This window comes from Leuresthes tenuis, unplaced genomic scaffold (assembly GCF_036924035.1).
Source record: "Leuresthes tenuis unplaced genomic scaffold, fLeuTen1.0.hap1 SCAF_18, whole genome shotgun sequence".
NCBI lineage: Eukaryota > Metazoa > Chordata > Actinopteri > Atheriniformes > Atherinopsidae > Leuresthes > Leuresthes tenuis.
The window spans coordinates 4,451,522-4,476,453 of NW_027325372.1; the positions used below are offsets into that span (position 1 = coordinate 4,451,522).

The following is a 24,932-nucleotide window of genomic DNA, read 5'->3' on the forward strand; positions in this document are numbered from 1 at the left end:
CATTCAAGTGTATGCAGAAAATGCAGAAATCACAACTTTATTAATCAGGCATTAAGTTGTGGTAAAAACAAAGCTTTTTGGGACAGAATATGTATAGTTTTCATAAAAAAAACCAGAAAAATGTCTTGGCTAGTTTTTCAGGCTAGTTTTTCTTTGACTCGCATCAGTATGGATTTCAGGCTGAACAGTGACAATAGGGAAACAACCTCTAAACCGAATAACTGAAGAACTTCTTTTGTTCACCTTCATAATATTGTAGATTATAATTCATTATTATTAAGATGTCTGGAGGCTTTTCTAGAAAGTCTGCAGCTGATCCAAATACTGACAAGAAACAAGGTGGAGAGATCATAGTTCTCCAATTTTAGCTTCTCGATGTTGGTTTCTTGTCAAATCAGAACAGAAATTAAAAATCCTATTAATAAGTGATGTTTGAAAATGTTCTTTCAGCTGCATCCTCAAGGAAACAGTGAATAAGAGAACAGAGAGACCTAAATCACCATACAGAACTGGGTTTTATGTGCTCTGCTCTGCATTAACAGATGCATTCTTTATATATACATATATAAATATATAACTGTTTACATTGTTTGTATTTACAACCTAAAATCTATTTCATATTACTGTTTATACAGTGCATGAATGATGAGCAACTTTATTTGAAATAGAGAGCAAGGCTGTAATGTTACTGATGCAAATTCCTTTGGCTCAACGAGTTTAAATGCACCTGCTCAGGTAGAGCTGCTTAGAAGGAAAAAAAGGAGTAACTCACAGGTTCCAGGACAGCAGGTTCTCCTTTGTCTCCTTTTTGGCCTCTAACAGCAGCCTGAGGAAAACACACATGTAGCCAACAACAGAGCACAGTCATTATAGAGCCACGTGCACATATAAACCAAACACAAACAAAAATAATAGGATTAAATAAGGGCACACAATGAATGCATATGACAGCATTTTGACTGCATGCATTGAGAATAAAAAACACAAAAATTCACCCACATTGTAATAAAGTGTTGGAATCAAGAGGGATAAAATTACAACCTGTTTTGCTTGTGATAGGTGCATAAGCTTTCTTCCAAATACCACTGACTATGTAGTTCTCCACACTGCTGGTCCATTACTTGCAGACTGTCATCTGGGCTTAACACTACTAAACAAAGCCATACACTGAGATAAATGGCATTAGGGACTTTTCTGAATGCCTCTTTATGCAGTGTATGTGACAGTTCAGGTTACTACTTAAGCTTATTAGGATCCCCAACAGCTTCTATGACGACAACAACTACATTTCTCCTCCTGGGATCCTAAGTCGCTCACTACTCACTTTTTAAGATAAAGCCAATTTCAACCACTGATTTGACTTCTAGGTCTTGAAATGCATTCAGAAATGTTTCTCTTTGACTTATTGAGGTTGCCTGGTATAAAGCTGAAATATATAAAGCTTAATTCCAAGGTGGTCATTTTTATAAGTGTTGCACACTTCAGCTCTATGTGCATTAAACTTTATTGATTACTGAAGCTTCGTCCCTCAGACCTTCTTCATGATCAGTGCATGAGGCCTGATGGCAGAAACATCTTAAATAATGTTTTTTGGGACGTTTTCAGTGATCAGCATCTTTGCGTGTATAACACTTTTCTACTATACACATTTTGAACTATAGCTGTGCACTCAGCATAAAGCCACAACAGATTTTAACAACCGATATATAAGATTAGCATCACTATAGGCTAAAGGTTCACTGAGACTATGTGTAAATAGTTAACCATTAACTAGTTAACCATTATTGAAGTAACAGCTGATCCTACTGAAAGTTCTATAGGGCTTAAAAACCTTAAATCTATCCTTAAAGTCCACAGTTGAGCATGGAAATACCTGAGAAAGAAATACCTCTCTGTATAGGCCTTTGACGAATGGCAAACTCAAACAGGTCAGTTTAGAGAAGACTGAATACAATTTGACAAAGACTAGGATTCAGAAAGGGTTGAAACTGATTTTTGTTTCTCTGTAGCGAAATTACTTACGCCTGCCTCGTCTGTCACAGCGGACAAGGCGGGGCCCATGTAGGCATCAACCTCTCCAGTCTCTGGTAATGGATCATTGTAGTCTTTGTAGGAATAGTCGTATTCCTTAAGGCTCAAGTCCCCAGGCACATACTCCTCAGTGAAGAACTCTTCACGCTCACCGCCTGCCTTGGTGGCATCTACCTCCTCTCCCACCAAAGTTGGTTCCACGTTGGGCTGTGTTGGATTAATTAAAGTTGCAAAGGATAGACAGAGAGGCCCGAAAGAGAGAATCAAGCAAAATAAGACAGAGGAGGGAGAGGAGGAAGGAACAGTAAAGAGGAGTGAAGTATGCAGAATGGGGAAATATTAGTAAAGGAGAAATATAGAGTTTAAAACAAGAAGGGGCATATACAAAGAAGTGAGTCTTACCTTTTGGAAAATAAACTTTGACATGGGGGCAGAAAAAAATAGACACCTGGTAGACTGTTGGACTCTGTCAGTCCTTAATGCGGCTGATCCAGTTCGATTTGTTCAGGTGAATTATGTTATATTAGGTTTATTCTGTGTTAATCATCTACAGTTTAGCTTATAGTAGTAGGTTTCCACCAAAGCACATCATTATGAGCTTGTGTGTGATCATCTGCTTCCAAATTAATTTAAGATTGGTATGAAAAGAAAAGGAGACTATTCAAGCAGGACCTTAACTTTGAGGTCCTGACTGTAGTCTGAACACACAAAAACCAACGATGACAAACTTTGTGAAAACAAGCTTCTGCTAGGTGTGGTACTATGCAAAGCAAACATCTGCTTTATCTTACTGTGTACCATACTTACCACGTATTATAAAAATATTAATCCAGTGGGATTATACTGATCTGATACCTGATATAAAAATATCAATGAGTAATTTAAGTAATCTGAAGCCTTATAATGTCATGTGTGTGACTTGCCTAAATATTTCTTACCCGACAAAAAGTTTCTCCAAAGTAGCAAAACATGTAAGCATCAAAATTTAAAACAAAACAAGATAATCATAGTGGGCTAACGCAGATAATCTGCAATAAAAAAAAAGTAGGACTAAAAGATCAGAACTGTAAGATGCTCATTCTTAAATTCTGACAATCAAGAGGTATGAAGTAACCCACAGTATCTGCTGTCCAGACAGGAATGCATTATATTCATCTCCTTTTGTTGCTGTGGTTAAACCTGCATGTCAAATATTCTTACATGGATCTGCTTTTCACAAGATTTTTGTTCTCATCTCGAGATGACTGCCGGATCAACAAAAGATCTTGAGATGAGAACAAAGCGTAAACCTTGCTGTTAGGAAAAAGGAGAAACACATAAAAATCTTTGATGACAGAAGCAGATGAATGTGGTGCATTTACTTCTGGAGGTGCCAGCAACAGTGATGTGTGGTTAGAGTGTGAAGTGCAAAGACACGGAGCTCTAACTACTTTGCTAAACTACAAAGACTGGGCTCACCATCATACAGGTATTATATCTGCTTCTTTTGCTAAGATGAATCTTGTTGAATTTTCACTGTGCAAATTAATCTAATGTGGACATTTGCCATCCATTGTTGAAAATTAATCATGGAAAGTTGAATATTCTGTTGGTCAACTTTGACTATTTCCTGACTTGATGTGTGTCATTGGACAGTGTGTCGTTTTCTTTTTACCTGTACAGTAATCTCTTCTTTTCCAATCACCTCACCATCTGGCTGTGGGATCATCTCCTCATAGTAATAATCAGTCTCTGTAGTGGTGTGGCCAGCCTCAGAATGCTCAGTGTCAACATCCTGATTGGTCAGGTTGACAGGAAATAGGGAGCAGGAAGGAAGTAAGCAGATTTGATTGGAAGAGCAGGGTTAGCTTAAAATCTGCTTCTGGATGATGATGAGTTAAAAGAAGAAAATGGAATGCATCATAAAATTGTGATTGCCAGAAGCAACATATATTTTCTTTTTATTGGCAACTCACATTTTAAAACTTGTAAAGATCCATTTTAGAAAAGAAATTTCAGAATATCAATGACTTTAAATTTTGCCAGATGCAAGATTTTGAGAGCCATTGTTGAAATTTCTTTTCATTTTATTGTTGAACCATTTTTGCTTTTAAAGCTCACAAGCCAAGATTCATGAATGAAAAGAGGGAAGTTTACTCTTGTTCAAAGTAGGACTGAGAGCATCTATCCATCCCCTGAGATAAAAACATCATAGCTTGATGCTTCGGGATGTCTAGTTTCACCAGAGACTAGAAAACAAAGAGACAACCCCAATCAACAGCCTCACAGAACATGACTCAGTTAATTAAATTTAGCAGGCAATGCATACTACAAATTCTCCAGAATCCACTCATGACCGTTAACCTCAGATCTCATTAAGTTGATACACGTTGGTCTCATATTACATAATAACATTGAATCTCTAAAGCTTGCCTGGAGTTTCTGTGAAGCTGCTTTATTCATATTTGATAAGAAATATGACAAGAGACAGGGAGACAGATGTCAGAAAGAAAACACAAAGAGACAGGTGTGTTATATTATGTTGCACATGTGTGGTGTGATAATATATGTGCTTTCTAAGTTTTAGTGTCTGCACCATAGCAATCCATGCTCATTCATTTGACTGTTGGATTAATAGTTTCCCTGAAAAGAAAGAGGTGGAGGTCTGAAGTTCATTCAGGTTCTGAGATCCAGTTTCAGCAGCCTGAAGGTAGCAGTATGAAGTCAAGTAAAGAACATTGAAACTGTACATTCAGCCATGCTTCGATGTGCACCGTTGTATCATATCATAAGGAGTGTTTGGTAAGATCATGAGGATGATATGATAATTTGAAAAGAAGAAAAGGCGGTCTGCTTGTTATGAACCAACTTCCATTCTGACGATCAGCTTGTGCATCATCAAGGATTTGCATCAAAACTTGAATACCGGCCACTTTATAAAAGATCAAACTATTCATAAAAGAGACCCAAAAACCTGCCAACATTACAACCTTTTTGTTGCAGATCCTGGATGATTGAAACAGCTGGTACAGAGACTGGACAGATGGAACATACAACTCTGGACATTCCGACCCAAACATGAGCCCTCATGTTGTACCTGTTGATAACCGTTGGTAACCCCTGGGGTTCCACTCAGCATAGTTTTGCCAAACGGTGGGAGAAGTCGGCGCTGGGATTTGTCATTATTGTCCATCTTGGTTTTTGTGGGTCTGGGAGGAGTGGGCCGGACGGAGGCAGTTGTTGGAGCTACTTTTGTTGCGCTGGAAGTCTTTTTTAAATTCTTCGTGGGTTTGCTCACTGTTGGCTTGACCAGAGGGACTTTGTTCACCACAGTTTTAACTTTGGTAATCTCTTTCACCTCTGCTTTCCCTTGGGCTGGAACTTTGGTAGCAGCAGATTTAGTCATCTTTGTAGGCGCTGGTTTTGATGCTTTTGCTGGCACCTTAGTAGCTTCTACTTTGGCAGCTGATTTTGCGCTGATCTTGACTTCTTGAACAACTTTCTCAGTCTTCGCTTTTGTAGTGGTTTCAATTTTTGCCATATTTGTAGCCCCTTTACTATCAGCTTTCTTTTCAAACACAGTAGTAAGTTTGCTGTTGCCATTAGCTTTAGCCGCACCATTGACTTTAGTCTGAGCTTTGCCATTAACGTTGACTTTAAACTCAGTGGTAGTTTTGCCGTTTCCATTGGGTTTCTTTTCTGCTGCAGCTTTACCACTGCCATTCCCATTCGTCTTAGGCACAACAGTAGCCTTTCCATTTCCATTGGCTTTCTTCTCTGCTGAGGATTTTGAATTACCATTTCCGTTGATTTTCTTTTCAGCTACAATCTTGCCATTGCCATTTCCATTCACTTTGGCCTGGGCTGTTGGCTTGGCCTCAGCTTTGCCATTAGATTTAGCTGTAGTTGCTTTTCCATTGCCATTGCCATTTGATTTAGCTGTACTATTTGGTTTCTTTTCAGCAGCTGGTTTACCATTGCCGTTCTTAGTTGGAGCGACTGTTGGTTTAGATTTAGCTGATGCTGTTGGCTTGATCTTAGACAAGAGGAGCGCCACTGCAGTGGGTTTAGCTTTCGACTGCTTGGCCATGGAAGACTTGGGAGCTTTGGTGGGCATAGGTGGCTTGACAACAAGTTTGTATGATCCAGTCTTGGCTGGTTTAGCTGGAGTTGGTTTAGCTTTTAGGGTGGGTTTAGTGGGGGCTGCTTTCCCGTTGAGTGCCTTCTTCTAATATCCGTGAATATTGTTTTGTTGAGATGTTTATTATGTAGAAGTGAATATTGACAAAAAAAAGGGCAGAAGATGACAAAGATACATGGAGGGGTTGGGAGGGGGATGAAAAGCACAAACAAGGGATTGACAGAAAGAGAGAAAAAGACAAGAGTGGATGTTTTGAGAAACAATGACATAAAGATGGCTCAGGCTTGGATGATTTACTGAGACTGTGCAGGCATTACTGGATACAGCATAAGATTAAGCTTTAGGGATACATCTATAAGAATGACAGATGCTCAAAATAAAACAGAATTGAATTTACAAAACACATTTGAGAAATTTGATGTCTATGACCCAAGATATTTGAACATTTTTTTGCTGTTTTCTCCAGTAATGCCATTCCCAATATTAAACGACAAAGCAGCATCTTTGTGCTAATAGGAACTGGAGGCTGTGGTTTAGCAGAGGCACTGAGGGTGTGACTGCTCAAGGAAAGCTGGCTGCTTAACACACACACAGATTGTAAAGAAATACACACACACAGGCACAAAACATACACATCACTGATGCACTGACCTCCTGTGCTATAATGCACTGAACAGTCCAACTGTAAGACAGAAAAGTTTGCTGTTGTTTAGCCATGCAAAGGAAACAGTACAGACGTAAAGCTGGCATGCAAATGCGTGTTAGTCACATAAATCATAAAACGAAAAGTACTACCCATGATCAATCCTTATCACTCATGCTGCTATAATAGAAATACATGCAAATACAAATTGTAGATGGACAAAAAAATTGTAGATTGTAGAAAAAATCCAAAAAACAATGGGAAAACAGGCCACCAATGATAATACACTCCTTAGATATGCAATTCAGAACTCCAACAGACAAACTATAACATGCATGTGTGCTTGGGTACGGGTAAGATGTACAACCCTGATATGTCTACCAATGCAAAACCATCTGTACTGATATTCCAACAGTATGCTGACTGACAATTGATGTGAAAACAGATGATGCAGAAGTACAGCAGGTGCATGCGGTAACATCCATCAAGACAATTATGAGATCATGCAAATTTTAAGAAAATAGAGACACCGGTTCAAACTGTAATGCAAATCTCACAAATGTTTTTGTGATAACTGAAAATCCAAATGGGTGGAACTTGTTGTGAAAGAACATGCAAGGAGTGGCAGCAAATTCAAGTAAACACCAGAAAGAATATGCAAATCAAATGACTATTGTCAATAAGTACTATTACAATATATACTGATGTTTTGTGGAACTTGTCCCTCTTAAATTTAGAAAATTTTTTGCACTCTCTTTATGAAAAGGCTGTTTGGTAAGGTTTAAGTTGAAGAGGACAGGACAAACACGTGACAGGAGAGAATACTAAAATTTACTGGAGTGGATAATGGAGAATGGAGGGGAAAAAAATGCATGTGTGCCTAACAACACAGCCGCACCTTCACTTCCCCAGTGCCCCCACTTGGCCACATGTGAACACACATGGATAAATTACAACGTGTAAATGACATGAAGACAAAAAAATTACAAGGAGTAAAGGTAAAACTTGTTTGATAGAAATAGTGAGAGTGGAAGTGTGAGACTTCAATCTGGATTAAAGAAAAAGTGAGATGTAAAACAAGGGTATGGAACGATGGGAGATGAGAGGCATTTAGGTTGATAAAAGTTTAAATATATGATTTTTAAAATAAATTGAACAAAAATGTAAACTTAGATTACACTCAAATACAATGTTATTGTTTCAATGCCTTTCTCATTCCTCGTCCTTTCCACAAACCCAGCTTGTGTTTTCCCTCTCTCGTGCTCCCACTTTACCTGCTGGTTGGGGTCCCCCGGTTGGGGAGAGGGGGTTGCAGAGGAGGAGGGAATGCCTGTTGTTTCCTCATAATAATAGGGGTATTCATGGTCATCCTGCTCCTCATCAAAGTACTGAGAGAAATGGAGGGATTGAAAGATGGGAAGGAAGAAAAGGAGGATGGGTTGGCAGGGGACAGGAGGGAGTGTGAGAGCATGAGGAATGCATGAAGAGGGGAAAAATTGATTTCCATGAACAGATAAGGAGAGTTTGCAGAGGCCACAGAGGGATAATAAAGCTATAAGGGCCAAAGAAAAAAAAAAAGCATGTTGAAAGACTGCAAGAGACAGCAAAGGGCATCATGACAAAATGCAAAGCTTTCTCAGTTCATCAGAGTCTGTGGAGGTTGTTAAAAGGTGTTGATATAAAATACAATGTCCAGACGAGCAACCCTGATGAATGAGAAAACTGTAATAAAATCAAGCGATGATGGAAATCAATGAATAAAACCACACTGATTTGTATTCATTTTAGAAAAAGTCATCTCAACAGCATCAACACGACAGGGTTTGGAGACACAAAGTGTAGGAGCTCTGTACAGTGACTGACACTTTATTCTTTTTTTTAGATCAGGCATGCAGGTATATAAAAGATGATGTACTTTGGATGGATGAATGCAGATGAAAGTCGTTTGCTACTATAACTCGGTGATGCAGTTGGTGTCACGGGAATGTAAGCTCCCAAATATCTAAATATCATCAGTATGTGTTTGAGAGAAAAATTAATGAATGACAGGTTACAAAGCCTTTAATGCATGTATTGTGCACAACAGTCTCAGTAAGCAAAGAGGCTACAACCTAAGCCATCTTCATGCTAAATTCTTGTATGTAGCAATTTAACCAAGAGACCAATCAGAATTTATTTAATTAGCATGTTTTATATACTCAGCAGGTCCTCTTTCTTTCATTCCATTAAAAAAACAGGGAAAGATATTGATGGTTGATTGTATCATCCCCTTTCCCCTACCTTTCTGTGTTCCATTGCAGTAGAACAGAAAACAATCACAGTTAATTCTCTACAATTCCAGTGTTTGAAATGATAAAAATGTGTAAATTTTTCAAGGAATTATTATGCGAGAGGTTTGATATGATAATGTCTCTGCTTTGCTTGAGTTATCACAGGGACACACAGACTGTGGAGATGAGGAGGAAAGTGGATGGATACAAACTGTTGATGATGACGAGGGGAGGAAGACAGAAAGGGAGAGCAGCACTTTGATGACATTATCACATGACTCAAACTGAACCCGGGGATTTCCTTTTCTGAGGGCTGATGTATTGTATAATTTATTTCTAATATTGGTCCACATCATCATATGATGTAGCTTTCCTAATACATTCTATATCTCAGTGTTGTGTTAGCCACTGAACTGCAGTGGCAGCTCACAGCATAAAAACTACAGTTAATAGAATTATCTATAAAGGGATCACCATGATAAAAGTTGGAATGGACTCAGGTATTCTGGTAACATTCCTAACATTTCTCTTTCTTATCTTTCCTGGATCCAAAGGTACAATATTTGTCCTTCAGCTCAAGAAAAAATGAACTGGTAGAAAAAGAAAACCCTGAATATACAGATCCAATTAACCTGTTTCCCAAGCGGTTTCTCTTTAAAAAAATACCCTTGAAAAGGAAAACAAAGTCCACAGATTCTGATTGGGTCAGATTTATTGGAGCTAAAGATGAGCCTACAATTTCATGAATGAGTTGTGGCCACACAGCAGTGGCAGTCTGAGGTTATCCACTCTGTAACTGATTGTACTCATTAGTCCTTTAAGTTCTAACCGCAGCTGTGAGTGTCTGTGTATTCTTTTTGTATGAACAACTTATGCAATAAGATCTTAAGACGGTAAAAGAGCATGTGTGAAAGACAAAAGGGAGTTACTGTTCCCTGCAGGAACGTGTATGTGTGTAAACTTGTGGTGTGGTGTCACTCACGTATGTGTTGGGGTCCTGAGCCTGGGTCTTGGGCAGAGGGGAGTCACAGTCAGGGCTGTAGTGTTCACAGAAGTCATAGGCTGCCTGGGGGTTTGAGGCAATCAGCAATTGTTGGATGTCTCCCTGTGAAGAAAAACACATATAGTAAGATCCTCGTGAAAAGCCGTTTCAGAGCATATAATGTGCTTGTTGAAACCTTTTGGAAGCAGGTTGTAACAGCAGAGGGTATTAATCAATCCAACAAAAACACAGTTTACTTGATTATACTAACCTGGAAAACCTCCTCATCAAGCAGACGAGCTCCAAACACTGTGATGCCATTGGTATCGATCTCTGCGTTATTGCCACGGGGCAGTGGACGGGTCATCTTCTTCTTGCAGTCCAGCAGCAGTGTCACGTTTTTCTTTGAAACAGAGATAGCGATGCGATGCCACCTACAGATAGGGAGAAGGAACCACAGGCAAAAAAAAGGATGTTATGTGACTACAGCCCTCGATGAAAAGATACCAAAGATCATTTCCAAATACATGCACATGAATATTATTCCCAACCACCCACATGACCCAAATCACATAATCTCAACCAGTCACAAACTGGTTGTTGCTGGTTACTGACTTGCCATCAGCCAGGTTGACACCCCTAAAGAGTGGGTAGTCTTCAGGGGCTGGCTTGCCGTTCTGATCCTCATACAGGAAAACAGGGGAGCGTCCCAGTTCAATGCCCAGCTGCTGGATGCCCTGCTCACTGTAGATAGAGAGCAGGAAGGCCTGGAGACCAGACTGGGCCTTGACCAGAGCCATGATGGAGAAGTTCTCTGGAAAACGACCTATAGATGAGGTAAAAGATGAAGACAAAAATTAACTGACCGATTAAAAATGTGATTGGCAGAATGTCTTGTGGGTCTTTTAAGAAAACGTAAAAGGTTAAAGTTTGTCCTGGAGGAAGAAGGAGACAGCAGGACATTCACTTATCTATTCAAGAGAAAGACGAGGGGTGGAGGAAGGAGAAGACAAAAAATAGGTTTCATGTAGGTGGTTGGGGAAGTAAAATACAAGAATTGAGAAGTAGTGTAGGATGATACCAATGATAATCTTTAAGAGACTGAAGTGAGATGTTCATCAGGAATAACATTCATTAGAATGTAGTCCCCTGTGAGGTTGGCATTCAGAAGATGATGTGAGCTCAAAATAACAGGTGAGCACAGCTGGACAAGGAAGGCTAAACAGAAAATGAACTGAGGCTCAGTTTAGACTTTTGTGTATTTTTTTCCCAACCACATAAGTGCTACTTTCAGATTTATTTCCTCACTCCTTGGTGTCAGACAATATTCGAAAGTTAATGTGCTGTGACTCCACCGCACTCTTAATTCTTGCACAGCAACACATAATTACGCTTGGAGCAATCTAGCAGAGGGCATAACAGCCTAATTAAATCTAAAAAGCTTAGTATAAAATACATCTAAGGGTAAGCAGCTAGCTATAATGATAGTTATACATTTCACAGTATAATTTGTCATAAATATGAAATACAAATAAAAAACCTATTTTAGCAGTGTTGAGCAGTGTTGAATGTGAGTGTGCAAGAATCAGGATTCAAACTTATAGTTATAGCTAAGCTATAATATTTTTTCTCCCAGTGTTCCCTGCTCACATAATGAGCTTCAAAATAATATCAACTAACAGAAATCTCATCTTTATACACCTTTAAGGGTATTTTACCAACTACCCTAAATGAGTTGATAATCTTTTATAGTTTCTTTGATTGGGAGTATAATGTGCATCATATTTAGCTGGTATGGCATGCAAATCTTTCCCTGTTTTTTGCTGTCATCTTGATCAGGACTTTGTGAAAGAAGAGTTTTTTAATAAAATTGGACCGTCGTGGGTCAATAAAGTGGATAAAATGAAAAAGAAGACGATATTATACCTTGTAGTAACTGCAGTGGTAGCAGTGTACCTAAATATGGTTATTCTGATATGCTAAATCAAGGGTTATTAAATCATTTGCATCAATGTAAAATTATTTTGTAAAGCACATAGATAATGAATGTTTTATTGTGACATTATGAGGATTACTTAGCCAGTGAACAATTGTATCTGTCTACTTTGTTTAAGTAAAGATCTCTGATGACACCAGGACCTTCTTTCTCCAGAAACATAACACCTACAACAGAAAAATGCTAATTCACATTTAAATTATGGTTATTTATGGTCCCAGTGATGAAACAACCTTGTGGCTATTCACAGAGAAATATAGAATAACCTATTATTCAGTTAGTCTGAAGCCTACCTGAGAAGAGCTGCTTGGTAGGGGCAGAGATCTGGGCCTTTTTGGTGATGCGGTAAGCATGATCGGGGCTGCTGGAGCGACGGGATGAGCAGAAGCCAGGGACTTTCTTTACACCCTCAGGGAGAGAGGGAACCTGCAGGGCCCGCAACACATCCACTGGATCTGATGACAGAAGGGAAGAGAGGCAAGGAAAGAAAATTCTCATTATATGTTTCAACAAGCAACTCATTTAAACAGATTTAATGCAGCAGTTGTTTCACTGTCATGTTAGAAAAGGCCAGTGTGTTTTTGCATCTGGCATTAGATGGACAGATTTATTGATTAATTATGATGCAGCTGTTCTATAACAGATTAGTACTGGGAATCCTTTAGGCTCCTAAAAAAATGCTGCAACGGACTTTTAAAGCTCACTTCTATGTCTGCGATGTTGCTAAATCCTAAATAGATCTATAAAGTGATCTTAAATGTTTTTGCAGAACTAGTGTGATGTAGGATCAGGTCAACAGTGGCTCCCACTGTACATTAAGGTATATTTCAAGAAAGAAAGCACTGTGTCAGAACAGATCGGCAACAGTCCAAGCAACATATATGGACCAGTGCAGGGAGGGCACAGTAAAGCTCAGTTTACATCAAAACAGAGACAGTGCCCTCTATTCTGCTCACATTTGTCAAGCAACTGAAACAAGTGGCTGTTGATGTGATACTGTTGAGTCCAATGAATATTTATTTGACAAACACAATCATTTCACAGTTTCGCCTGACATGTATAAACACTCAAAGAACGCAAGGTATGCGGTGCACATCTTAACATAACACATACACATAAATACAGGCACAGAGAGGCAGTGACCCACCAGTCTAATATCCTGCCTCCACTTTCACACACTGAGGACAACCGGTCTGTTTCTCCACCTGCAGTCTGCACTGTGGTTTAGCTTGTTGGCTTTTTCACATGTCAGTCTGACATGCTTCACAATCAAAAAACATAACTCTCAATTACTGTGCAGCAGAAAAATATGATTGAGAGCATCTGTATTTCTTATAATTGAATTCCCTTAAGTGTGAACTAAAAACAGCAGATGAATGATCTATCTATGCAGTGCTACTCCATGAGGACTTTTACATATCACCTTATTTGGGAGCGAGCATTGTACTACTTATTTTTAACATAATTTAGATTAGTTAGTTTGAAATTCATCCCATGACTTCTCATGAGTTGTATTTTTATATCCATTTAGATGCAGAGCTGATATGGACTCCGTTTTCTAATTTCAGATGCAATGACAGACATGCATGATGCAAAACTGAAGGCCCCCGTTAAATGTAAGAATTTTGCAGTCAGAGCAACTGAATAAAATTTATTTTTCTTGCTGAGAGTCAGGTTCTGACGTGAAGCAGCCATGAAATTAAAACAGCAAGCAGTGTTCATATTTTCCTGACCTAAGTTAAAACTGTGTGTATATGAGGTGCACCAGAGAGCCAGATTTGTTGTTAACAACCATTTAAAGTCACTCACCAGCCCTGCTGTGATACTTGCCATAATAAACTTGCAGTGCCAGTGATGCATTGCTCTGGTAAAATCTACGTTATACATGAAAAGGTTACAACCAAGCCCATCTATGACACAGCCAATGAAAAAACATGTTCGTTTTCATTTCTCATTCTACAGCCTAAAAAAAATAGACATTGAAGTTTCACCTCAAACAGCGAAATATTTATGGAGAAATCATGTCATTATGCCTCTTTCGACTTGTTTGACAAGCACAACCAAGCATGTAACAACATGGCACTTAATCTGATAATAAGACAGATTCATTTTACCACTTCGGACATAGCTGCTATATATGTAAACCACTGGAGGTGAGAAGTGCAAATCCACCAAATGAAATCATGCAGCACATACTTTTAAACATATACACACACATCGATCCTCAGTCAAAGCCTCACATCTGTTCCAAAAACCTAAACCAGGATGAATGTGTACGTCATAAACGTAACAATGCTGCAGCCATTCATATTGAAGCCATTTTCATATTCTATGCCAGGAACTAATGTGACGTTTCCTTGTTTTTGTTCTCAAATCTCACTGGTCCCATCAGAGGTGCTTATGTTTAGGTGACACCCAATGTCTCAGAGGTAAGAGTTAGTCAAAGAAGCCCACAGATGGTAATATTTACTCAGATGGGGCAAATGGTGTTCTAATACAGCTTCTGGACGTCTAGACCACAGCCTATTAATGTCACTCTACACCAAAGAGACAAAGGGGAGGAGGAGAGTAAAAGGATGAGATGGAGAGAGGAAAGAGGCCAGGAAGAGAAATATGTAGGGAGGAGGAAAAGTAAGAGCTATATGTGGTGGTGGTGTAATGCTGTTAACCATCTCAAACAGAAAAAAAGCTGCTTGATGTTGGAGCTGAACAATTCAACAGAAATGGGGTTATTACTGTAAGTGGAAAAGTGAGATAGTTCAAACAGAAATTAACTGCTAATTAATTATATATATATTAAGATAAAAAGAGGGGGACAGAAATTTTGTGGTTCATTAAAAAATGCTGTGGTTCTATACTACTGAACTAAGTTCTCTATGAAAAATATCTGATTGATATGAGACCAGTGATCAATATAAACCTTCATAAATGGACATTTTCATGGGAATAAATCAATTTCTACGGTCATTTTCAAGACTTTTGCAGATCTGCACCGGAATGCTGCAAATGAAACAAACAGGTATAACAGGAAGGAGATCTACATGAGGAAGAGGTTGGGAGGCAGAGGTTCAGGCAAAGGTGGAGCGTGTGTGTTTTGGGGGGTCGGGCAGTGACAGTAGACAGCATGGTTCTGTGATGGCAGGATATTGGATCAGATTGCAGCCTGAGCTCCCCCAGTATGTCCAGTACAATGTGCTGCTCTGTTCCCTGCTGCCTGCCCAGCTCACATCTGCAGCCGGGGCCCTTCCTGCCTGGAGGACCACAATCACGACAAAAACACACCCACAAAAAATAACACACTCAGACGCAGAGGTACACACAGCCCAGGCAAGGAAAACTGCACCTATACACCTCACGGGACGAGGAGTGGCGCATATGAAACTAGACAAGGTAGGAAAACAGACAGCTGAGGGGCACAAACTCTCTTTCTTTGCTTTCTTTTTTCTTCCTCTTCCTGCTCCCTCAGCCTCTCTTACCATAAGCGCTCACAGATGGCTGCAGACTTTTGATGTAAGTGTGGGCCAATTACACTGCTGTCATTAAGGCAGGAAACAGGACTCCCAGGCACGTGAGAGCAGTCACAACCAGGGCTGTGTAAGTAGAGATTACAGTAGCCTGAACAGTTACACCGTCTGACAGTTGCACTGGCAGAAGTCCAATGAAAAAGACCATTTACTCAAGAAAAATATTACAGTGCTTTAATGACAGAAACTTCTCTACTTTATGACGTAATTATGATTCTTGCTCTTTCTCCTCTTGCTGCTCTTTATGTATTATCAATAGCACAGACAGGAAAACTTAATAAAGTCTTTGGGATACTTATAGTTACAATAAATTTATAATAAAGAAACACTTTCAATTCTGATTAATCCAAAATAATTTCTTAGTTCATCTAGGACTATAACCTTCAAGAGAGCTGGAGATAAACCTAATAAAACTGCTTTAAAAATCAACTGTGATGCTTTTGGTGTAAAATGAGGCTCTATGATATGATTTGACTATATTTTGTCAACAGGTTCCCCAGACGGAAACAGTCCTGTCACTGTAACTCTATCCTTATAACTGCTACAGAACCACAACTGACCAAACAAGCAGACCACCAGCTTAATACAACCTGACAAATTAACATGTGTGATGTAGTCAGTGTGGCAGCAAATCTATAAAATGAAGTGCGCTAAAGCTGTAGCACTATTTGTCCCTGCGACGTTGAAACCACTGCAGTTCCACACAACGGCCACTAGATGGAGCTGAAACAGATTTAATTTTACAGAGCACAGTCGAAGTCTGTTGCAGGGATGAAACCACGTGATGTTAAACACACACACGCGCACGCACACGCACTCACGCACACACACACAGTGTTTACATGCATACACACTTTATAAACAGCTGCGTTCACAGGAGTGAGAAATTAACTTCGCTAATTATTGGTGATAAGAAGAAATTGAGCTGATTCTGTTCATTCCGACACACAACCCTTCTGTTTAAACACAAAGCTGTTGGAAACAGATTTTACCTCGTATGTAAATAACGTCGGAGAGAGGATTGTTGGTGGAGAAAGTTTACACAGTGAAGGAATTAAACTTGTTCTTCTAAAGCCTTCATGACACCCTTGACACCTCCAAAAATGATCAGATAACAGGAGTGAGAACTCCTATGAGGGAAGCACGTGATGCAAAGAAGTGTAAAATTAACATATTTCATATTGGTGTGCCTGCTTATTTCAAGCAGTTTATGAAGAATTAGTCAGTCTGGGCAAATCTAGATAAAATGAATGCCAAAAAATTGGTTATTGATTGAGTTAAAATATTAGTAAACTTATATGTATAGCACATGAGTATAGCTACACATAACTCTCCGACCTGTGGATCTCACAAGTCCACTTCAGAGGAAAATGATGTACTTCCTCTGATGGGCTTTTTTGTTTGAGATGCTTTCCGTTACGATCTCTATTTGACCATTATGTACCTGCACATATGGGTGTGCGGGTGTCCATGTGCCCTTTCCTTCTCTGGCACAGCTGTGCCAAATACCAGACGCACACGTCAGCTGACACGTTGACCCCTCACCTCTCACCTTTACACAACAGGCCACATTGTTAGACACACAGAGCAAGATGGATGTGCTACACTGACCACAAATGATCACACACACACACAGACGCCAAAGCACACAAATTCATAGTCTTCGTGCTTCAGCTTCCACCCGTTTCCAATATTAAATTGATAAAGCAGAGAGAACATATAACATATTTTGAAAAGCCCAACATGAACAAATATCTAAACTGACAAATGTAAACTAATAACATTTTTTGTAACATTTTTTCCCTCAGTCACCAGCTGTCTCTCCACCCAGCTAACCACGATGGTAAAAAGTATGAGCAGTACTCAGACTGCAGAGTATAATTTCCAGCGAGGAGCTCTATAGTTATGATTTATTTATAATGCAATGTGTACACAGACAGAAAATCAATTATGGGTCCAAACTGTACAGAAGGACTTATTCAAATATACACTTTTTATAAGCCGAGGGTTTGGTTTGTCATAGTAGGTTAAATTATGATGTCAAATTTACAACATGTCTGGTAAGAAAGAGGAAACTCAGTACTTTTAGCTATATGAATACAAGTAAATTACATTATGCAAGACTTGAGAAAATGTTTTATGATATTTAGGAAAAAAAGAAAAGAAGCAAACCAGAGAGCAAGAGATAAGAAACATTAGATACCATTACCTAAACTTTACAAACTTTATCAAAACATGAACTGTGCTGTAATCAGAGTATATGAATATAAGAAAAAAAACTGTCTCCATATCAGATAAACACTGGATATAAAATCCTTTTGCATATGAATACCAAAAGTATTTAAGTTTTTAATCCTGAATTTAGCTGCATGTGTGTTCCTGCAGTATCAGCATGTATTCATGGGATTATAACTTTTGTTTTTTGTCCTTAAATCTTGTTTAACAGGCCACTAGGTCCTTCAAAGTCAAATAATCCTGTAAAAAACAAGGAAAATCCTTCTTCCCCCTGCTACTGATAATACCTTTCCTTAAGCTCTTTATTCTTTGTGGCTTTTCAGACCTATCTCTATAACACCTACATTAACGACTCTATTCGTTAGTCTCTCCAGCATCCACTCGGGTTCTGCTGTGCCAACGTTTACAGTACTGCAGCTCCCTGTGTAGCATTATGTGGTCTGTGCCAGTCTGTCTGTGCTCCACTGATGCTGCCAGCGTGTATCATGCTGGAGTCTTGTGTGGTTTCAGGGCTGGAGGCCACAGGCTCAGTTTGGATCTGAGGGTGGATACTGACACCACAAGGCCTACATGGGACCAGAGGGCCCTGACCAGGAGAGAGTCAGAAGTTCCCTAAAAGGTACTATCATGTGGAATAAACAGTGTGGCTGTGAATGAACCAGTCTGAAAGTCCCTGATGTGTCTGTGCTAACTGATAAGGAAGGTTTCAGTCTAACCTATTGAAGTTTATATGGGTTCATCTAATTTAACATTTTCTTGCTTATTCCATAATATGTTAAATCTGTCCACAGATATTCAACATTTCAAAATATTAGTTTCAACTGAAAACTGTTCTGTGCTAATGAGCATTAAAAATAACTGCTGGAGCCCCAAGATGTGCAAAAATGTGCCTTCTCCGGAGGAGTAAAAGGGTTTATACCATAGGATCCCTAAAGATGAAGACCAAATCATGGCCTCAATCTTCATTTCACCAATTTATTGTTTTGTTCTTAAGATATAAGCAAACTAAGATTTGAAGAGATAAAGCTATGTTCTAATTCGTTAAACAACCAGATGTAGTCAAACCAAATAGATCGTAAAAACCTTTTTGAGTTTGGAAATCCCCACATCAGAAATACACCTTACATTCTGTGTTTTTTATGGGTATAATCATATATCAACTGCAACAAGTGTATGGAAACGTTGGGTAAAGAGCGCCGCAGGGGGAGTACAGGAGGACTTTGACTAGTTGTGACGTGTTGTGTTGTGGGTCTTGCTAAAACATTTTGTCTGAGATGAGGATAGTACAACTCCTGCAGCCATTCAGACAGTGAAAAACATAAAACACCTGAAAACAATGTCATTTAAGGTGAAAAGCAAAGGAACATATACTGGAAACCACTTTATGTTATTGCAACGGCACAAATGTAAAAATGTGTCCATTTTATTTGGCAGTTAAACCTGTTCATACATACTGTATTTGTGTGATGCTTCTTCGTCCTGTGGATTCACTTAAAAAGCGTTAGAAAATTATGTTTGGCATACTGTATTTTAATCTGTGTATCCATATGTTGTCTCCACCCCACTCTATCCCACAATGCATGCTGGGATAGAGAGTAGGCCAATTCGCCTTTTCAAAGCTAAAAGGTTTGGAGGAAATAAAATAAATGCTTCATTCTTTTTAAAATCAGTTTGCATCAGGAAACTTTCACTCACAAATAAATGTAAAGAGCTTTCCTGTGATCCCTCATCTGGCAGAATAACACTTTCCACTTAAGTTAAAGCCAACACTTAAAACTATTTTCAAATCGATAGACTGTACTGATGTCTGGAAAAGAGATGTACATTAACATTACATGTAAAATACAGAGCTGGTCTCCACGCCTTCCTACATGCTTCCTAGAAGCAGCAAAATAACAGTGACTAGGAATAGTATCCTATACAGACAGCCTGTCATTATAAAGTTGGCTCATGTGCCTGTCGTCCTTGTACATCTTCTGCTAAAACAGAATGTCTCAGAGGAATGATACACTCACACAAACCACCAAATCATCACCTATAAAATCAAGAAAAAGGGAACAGCTCACTCTTTTCCCTAAAGTCTACATTGCTCATGTGGTTTTGTCTCAGAAAGGCTTCTAAAAGTTTACAGTTTGAGGGAATGTCATGGTTTAGAGCTGAGGTCTCTGAGGTGTTAATTCATATCTCAGCTTTGACTTCTGTGTGTTTCTTACAAAATGAAGAGAAGCCACTTTTTACAGGCTTCAGATCAACTTTCCAGAGAGAGTTATAGAGAGAGGTATAAAGAAAGAGAATGAAATCCCACATTAATTCAAGGGAATCTGCATTCAAGTATCAGCGATGCCTGCATTTTTTCAGCATTTGTGTCTGTGTAGACTGGTGGACACAAACTGGTATTACATACAGCCTGTTTTTCCAGATTATCTTGCACAATCAGTGCAGCGCTTTCATATCAAACATGGTCAAGTTTCCACTTGAGCTATAATGGAGGTTCGTTAATCCAGGCCTAGGAGCAGAAATGTGGATACATAATGGAAGCAGGGGTGACCTGGAAGTTTTAGCTCAGGGCAAAACATTTCTAAGCTAGATGTAAACTTTAAAAGTTTTGAAATGCAGTTATCACATCAAAATATTTTAATATTCTTGGTGAATAATTGGCTTGCAACTTTTTAACTAAGCATGATGTTAGCTGTTAAAAATGTTTTCAGTGCAGATATGTGATGAAGATAGGTCTCACTGGTCAATCCCAACGTCCATCTTTGGCCCTACAATCTATTTTGCTTTCTGATGAGTAAATTCTAGTGCCCTCTTTTTTTTTTTAAATTAAAGGATTAGTTGCCATCTAGCTCTTAAGTGGGGACTGATGGACCATTTGGATATCCAGATGACCGCTACTCCTTAAGTCCCAAAAGAAAAAGAACATCCTCCCAACATGCTGAGAATGGGGGCTTGGATCTGTAAAACAATGGGTAAGAGAGGTGGAGGTTGGATAAATGTGAATCACTAAAGCCACAGGATTCCATGGTAAAATTAAGACAAGGCGGTGGAAAATCAAGAGGGCAAAGTTAAAGATGTCAGCCTGAGTCACAGGTTAACAGAAGCCTGAAACACCGCACACTTCCATACAGTCACGGGAGTGAGCTGTCAAAGCCTGGTCTGCCAACACATATAGTAGCTTTATTCAGCACTATGGGAGAGACAGAGAAAAAAGGGAGAGCAAGTTTATGTTATGTTTAGCCAGTCTGACACAGACTACCCTTTGAGCAGCTCTCTGCTTTGAAATGAGGTTAAGGAACATCCATGTCAAGAAAATATTGCCCTCTGATTTTCTCCCTCTTTGAACAAAACCCGGCTTTCATGCCTTTTGGGGCCAGCTGCTCTTTGGGTGATGGCCCTTCCTCAGCCATCCCTCTTCCTTTTTCTTCATTCTCCCAAAGAAGAATGAATAAACATGTGAGATTCTGACCATTTTTCTCTAAATCGGGCTTTCACTACCTGGGTGGGGCGCCCCAACGGTTTACACCCACATCTGCAGCTGCACCACACAGACGCGCCATGTGCGCAGCGCTCCGGCGCTCTGGATCAATGTGCGCATGCAGGGGCTGAGATGAGACACGAGCTTACAGATAGCAGGACGGTTTTATCTGCGTCACACTGACATTATAATATGATTAAATTCTTTAGATACTTTTTAAGCAAACGAAACGCCTCCTCTGTAAGCACCCTTTAAAATGAGAAACCCACCCCCCCGACGCGCTGCACACAGAGGCACATTCACACAGAAGAGGCATACATTTCCACACCCTCAGCTGGGAGAAAACATCCATAGCTAACAGGCGCATATACACAAACATAACTGTATAAAGCGCACATAGACAGGACACACTAAAAGCTTTCACTCTCAAACCCCTGCGACCGAGGTGCTGCGCCAAATAATTCCCTATTCATAAAAAGTAAAAACGTCTCAGGCTTCCGTCTCCAAAATACACACGGGAGACGACGGGAAGGTGTAATCTCTCAATCCGAAATTGGAAACGTGGCCAAAGAATACAAAAAATAAAGGCGAATTTCTAAAATATACTAAAAACAGTTGCTGTAAAATAAACCTGCTATGGTGTTCCTGTCTAAAATGTGCATGTTGTGTCTTAGCCAGACATCACTTGCGCTGTAACTTAACAATATCTATCCTAAAGTATTCAAAAGTATCTGTTGTGGTGGAATGAAAATCATGGCGTGCCATCAAATGCATCCAATTAGTTCTGAACTCATGTGTACACAGGTGAATCAATGGTTTCTCTGTGTCAAAAATAACCCAAAGTCGACTAGCGGTGCGCAAGGGAACTGCTCCGCATACAGATCATTCCAGTGGCAACGAGTGTAACTTGGGAGAGTGAGGGAATAGGAGATGGTATGAAACTGGACAATAATGCACCATATACTGTAAAACCATAAACACTTTTTTAACAGCAAAAATCTTTTCCCATAATCTTCCACAGTTTAAAAAAAATATATATAAACAAACTGCTCTTATTAACATCTTAAGGCCTAAAGAAAACATAGTCCAATGTTTCAAACCATTCAAATTGCTAAGTCATCTCAACATAAAGTTAATGAAATGCCTCAATATTCCCTCCTCCTTAAGCAGTCAGAGGCAGTGATGGATGGACTGGTGCACAGGCTGAGCTGGTAAAGGCCAGCCTAACATTGTCCAGCTGGCAGCCTGTACCCACGGCCCAGAACACACAAAGCACCATATTCAGTGAAAAACACAAACTAAATATCTTTCAACGGGATGTGAAGGGGTGTAATTCTGCCTAAAAGGCACCAAAGCGGGTGTTTGCTCCGTCCTACCCTATGCCCCCCTCTGGATAATAAGTGGCACAGAGATGGGTAAAATTACCAACAGCCCATCAAAACCATAAGCATGAAGTTATTTTGAAGGTAGAATATGAAAGCTAAGCCAAGATGAATCACTGAAAACAATTAAAAAAAACTGTGATGCATAAGAGTTTTGATTTCAGCGTCTAACTGCAACATTTGGTGAGGTGACACCTGTCACCAGCAGGCTGAATGCACTGTCTGAGAGGGAGAGAGCTGAAGAAATTAAGCCAACAGAAGTGAGAAGTCTTTTATTGAGAAAAAGATCAATTATTTGTACATTTTGAAAGCACAAAAAAGCTATTCAAATGCTTCGATGACCCATCATGCCTTTACAGCATGCGTTAAGCTAAATTAGTAAAGACCCGAATTAGATTAAGAAAGGCAATTTTAGTTTAATTTGTGTTCATTTTATGAAGTGATGAATATTTAGAAAGTTGCGTGTAAAACCTCCTGCTTACCTATAACTCTATTATTGGGAACTCATATCTCATACCATCTATTCGTGTTTCCAAACAACTAACTATATTATAATTACCAAAACGGCCCATAGCATGATACAGTCACATGAAGCATTATGGAGTTGGGAGTAAGCAAACGTTACCCCGGGACTCGGAGAATTTGGCTGAAGCGCACAAAGCATGGACTTCTAGGACAACATATGCAGGTCTTTCAGCAACAAATACTAATTAGAGTTATATGTTTGGGCATGAAGTATGTCAGGTGTGCCAGTTACCGATAATGGATGAGGCGCACGTCCATTACGCACACGGTTAATTTGAATAGACAAGAGAAAATTGTGCCAGTTTTAGACAACAAAACACCGGGTGCAGCAGAGTGACATCTGCATGTCTTTTTGAAAAATTCCATTTACATCGGAAATATCAAAAGAATAATTGTCTTACCTGCCCGCGCCACAGTCGTTTGGCACAAGGCGAGCGCCACGGTCAGCAAGGCGAAGGTTGAGAGGTCCATGCGCCACGGTCTCCGTTTCTTCCGAATCAGACATTCTCCAATATCCATAGTGGTGCGGTTGTTTGCCGGCCTGGTTGAGCTGTAAATGTAGGATATGGGAGTGTTATCCTCTCACAGAAAGCCAGTCGACGAGGGGAGCCCGACTGAACCTTCTGCGGGACAGCAGACAAAAAGGCACGCCTCTGGAGACGTCTTCAACTCTCTCCCGGAGACTTTCCTGAATGAGTTATGTTTGTATTAATGCATAAAACCTAAACACTAAAAGGGGTACGGGGTGAATAAATATCTTTTATTTTATCGTTTAACCCCTTAGTGCTAATGCCCCATTGAGTCAGACTGGGTACGAGTACCCAAAGTGGAGAGAGCAGCAGAGAGAGACCTGGAATTACGCTCTCCCTCCCTTCTCCCTCTTTCCCTCTCTCCTTTACTTTCCCAGCCAGAGAGTGAGAGCGTGTGTGTGCGTGAGTGAGAGAGAGTGAATGGCAAAAAGGCAGAAGAGAGAGAGCGAGAGAGAGAGAGAGAGGGCGTGCGTAACTGCCCGCTTGGTTCATGCACGCAGATGTACGTGTGAGAGACTGTGATTGCGGACTGTAAGTGTTAATGACAGGCAGATACAAATATTTCTTCTGACACGCACAACAATGGGGTCTTTCTTTCAGCTGTGAGTTGGTGGTTTGATGGTGGTCAGTAGACTCACTGCGGACAGTTAAAACATTTTCTACCCCTTTCTGATTCTCTCAAAAATCCTTTATTACGGAGAGGGTCTGCTAAAGTATTCCCCTTTATCGTCTTTATTTCCCCACTTTCTGAGGCACGTAGCGGCTAAATTTATAAACCAAGCAGAACTTTTCAGGTAAACTGTTCTTGAGGCAGCTGGACCGCGCACCAAGCTGAGCTGCCGAGCCAACCAATCAGACTTCTGTCCGCGCCACCAACCACGCCCCTTTCACCAAAGCTCGGAGTTCCCCTCTGGCTCTAATTGGTTAGTCCCACGTGACTGTGTTTCGCAGAATCTACTCAGGTGCAGAGAGTGGATGAGAGAATGGGATGAAAGGTTCAGGATAAATAGAAATGAGCCTGATCTGTGATATGATCAGATTTCAAAAATCTAATTTTATCTGTTACAAAAATACGGAGAAAATTTTATAAATATATAAAAAACAAACTTAGCTTTAAAAACATCTGATTGGGATGAAATATGACATTTAGATCCCAAAATCTGTCCTGGAGGAATGGTATTTTATAGTTCAGTTCAGTTCAGACCCTCAGGGGGGCTAT

At 39.8% G+C, this 24,932-nt stretch overlaps 1 protein-coding gene across 4 annotated transcripts in view; it reads right to left on the minus strand.

The window, feature by feature from the left end:
• col11a2 (collagen, type XI, alpha 2) overlaps window positions 1-24,131 on the minus strand; it is a 43,174-nt gene extending 19,043 nt beyond the window's left edge. The window contains exons 1-9 of one of the 4 annotated variants that reach the window (XM_072369825.1): window positions 23,585-24,131; window positions 12,336-12,497; window positions 10,662-10,872; window positions 10,318-10,480; window positions 10,047-10,169; window positions 5,108-6,238; window positions 3,686-3,805; window positions 2,023-2,238; window positions 773-826 (exon numbers count right to left, since the gene is read on the minus strand). In XM_072369825.1, coding sequence (XP_072225926.1) covers window positions 773-826; window positions 2,023-2,238; window positions 3,686-3,805; window positions 5,108-6,238; window positions 10,047-10,169; window positions 10,318-10,480; window positions 10,662-10,872; window positions 12,336-12,497; window positions 23,585-23,702 — 2,298 coding nt within the window. In that variant the 5' untranslated portion in view covers window positions 23,703-24,131. The remainder of the gene's footprint in view (window positions 1-772; window positions 827-2,022; window positions 2,239-3,685; window positions 3,806-5,107; window positions 6,239-10,046; window positions 10,170-10,317; window positions 10,481-10,661; window positions 10,873-12,335; window positions 12,498-23,584) is intronic. The other 3 variants (XM_072369826.1, XM_072369827.1, XM_072369828.1) reach the window with 3 other exon arrangements.
• Between the last annotated feature and the right edge of the window lie 801 nt (window positions 24,132-24,932).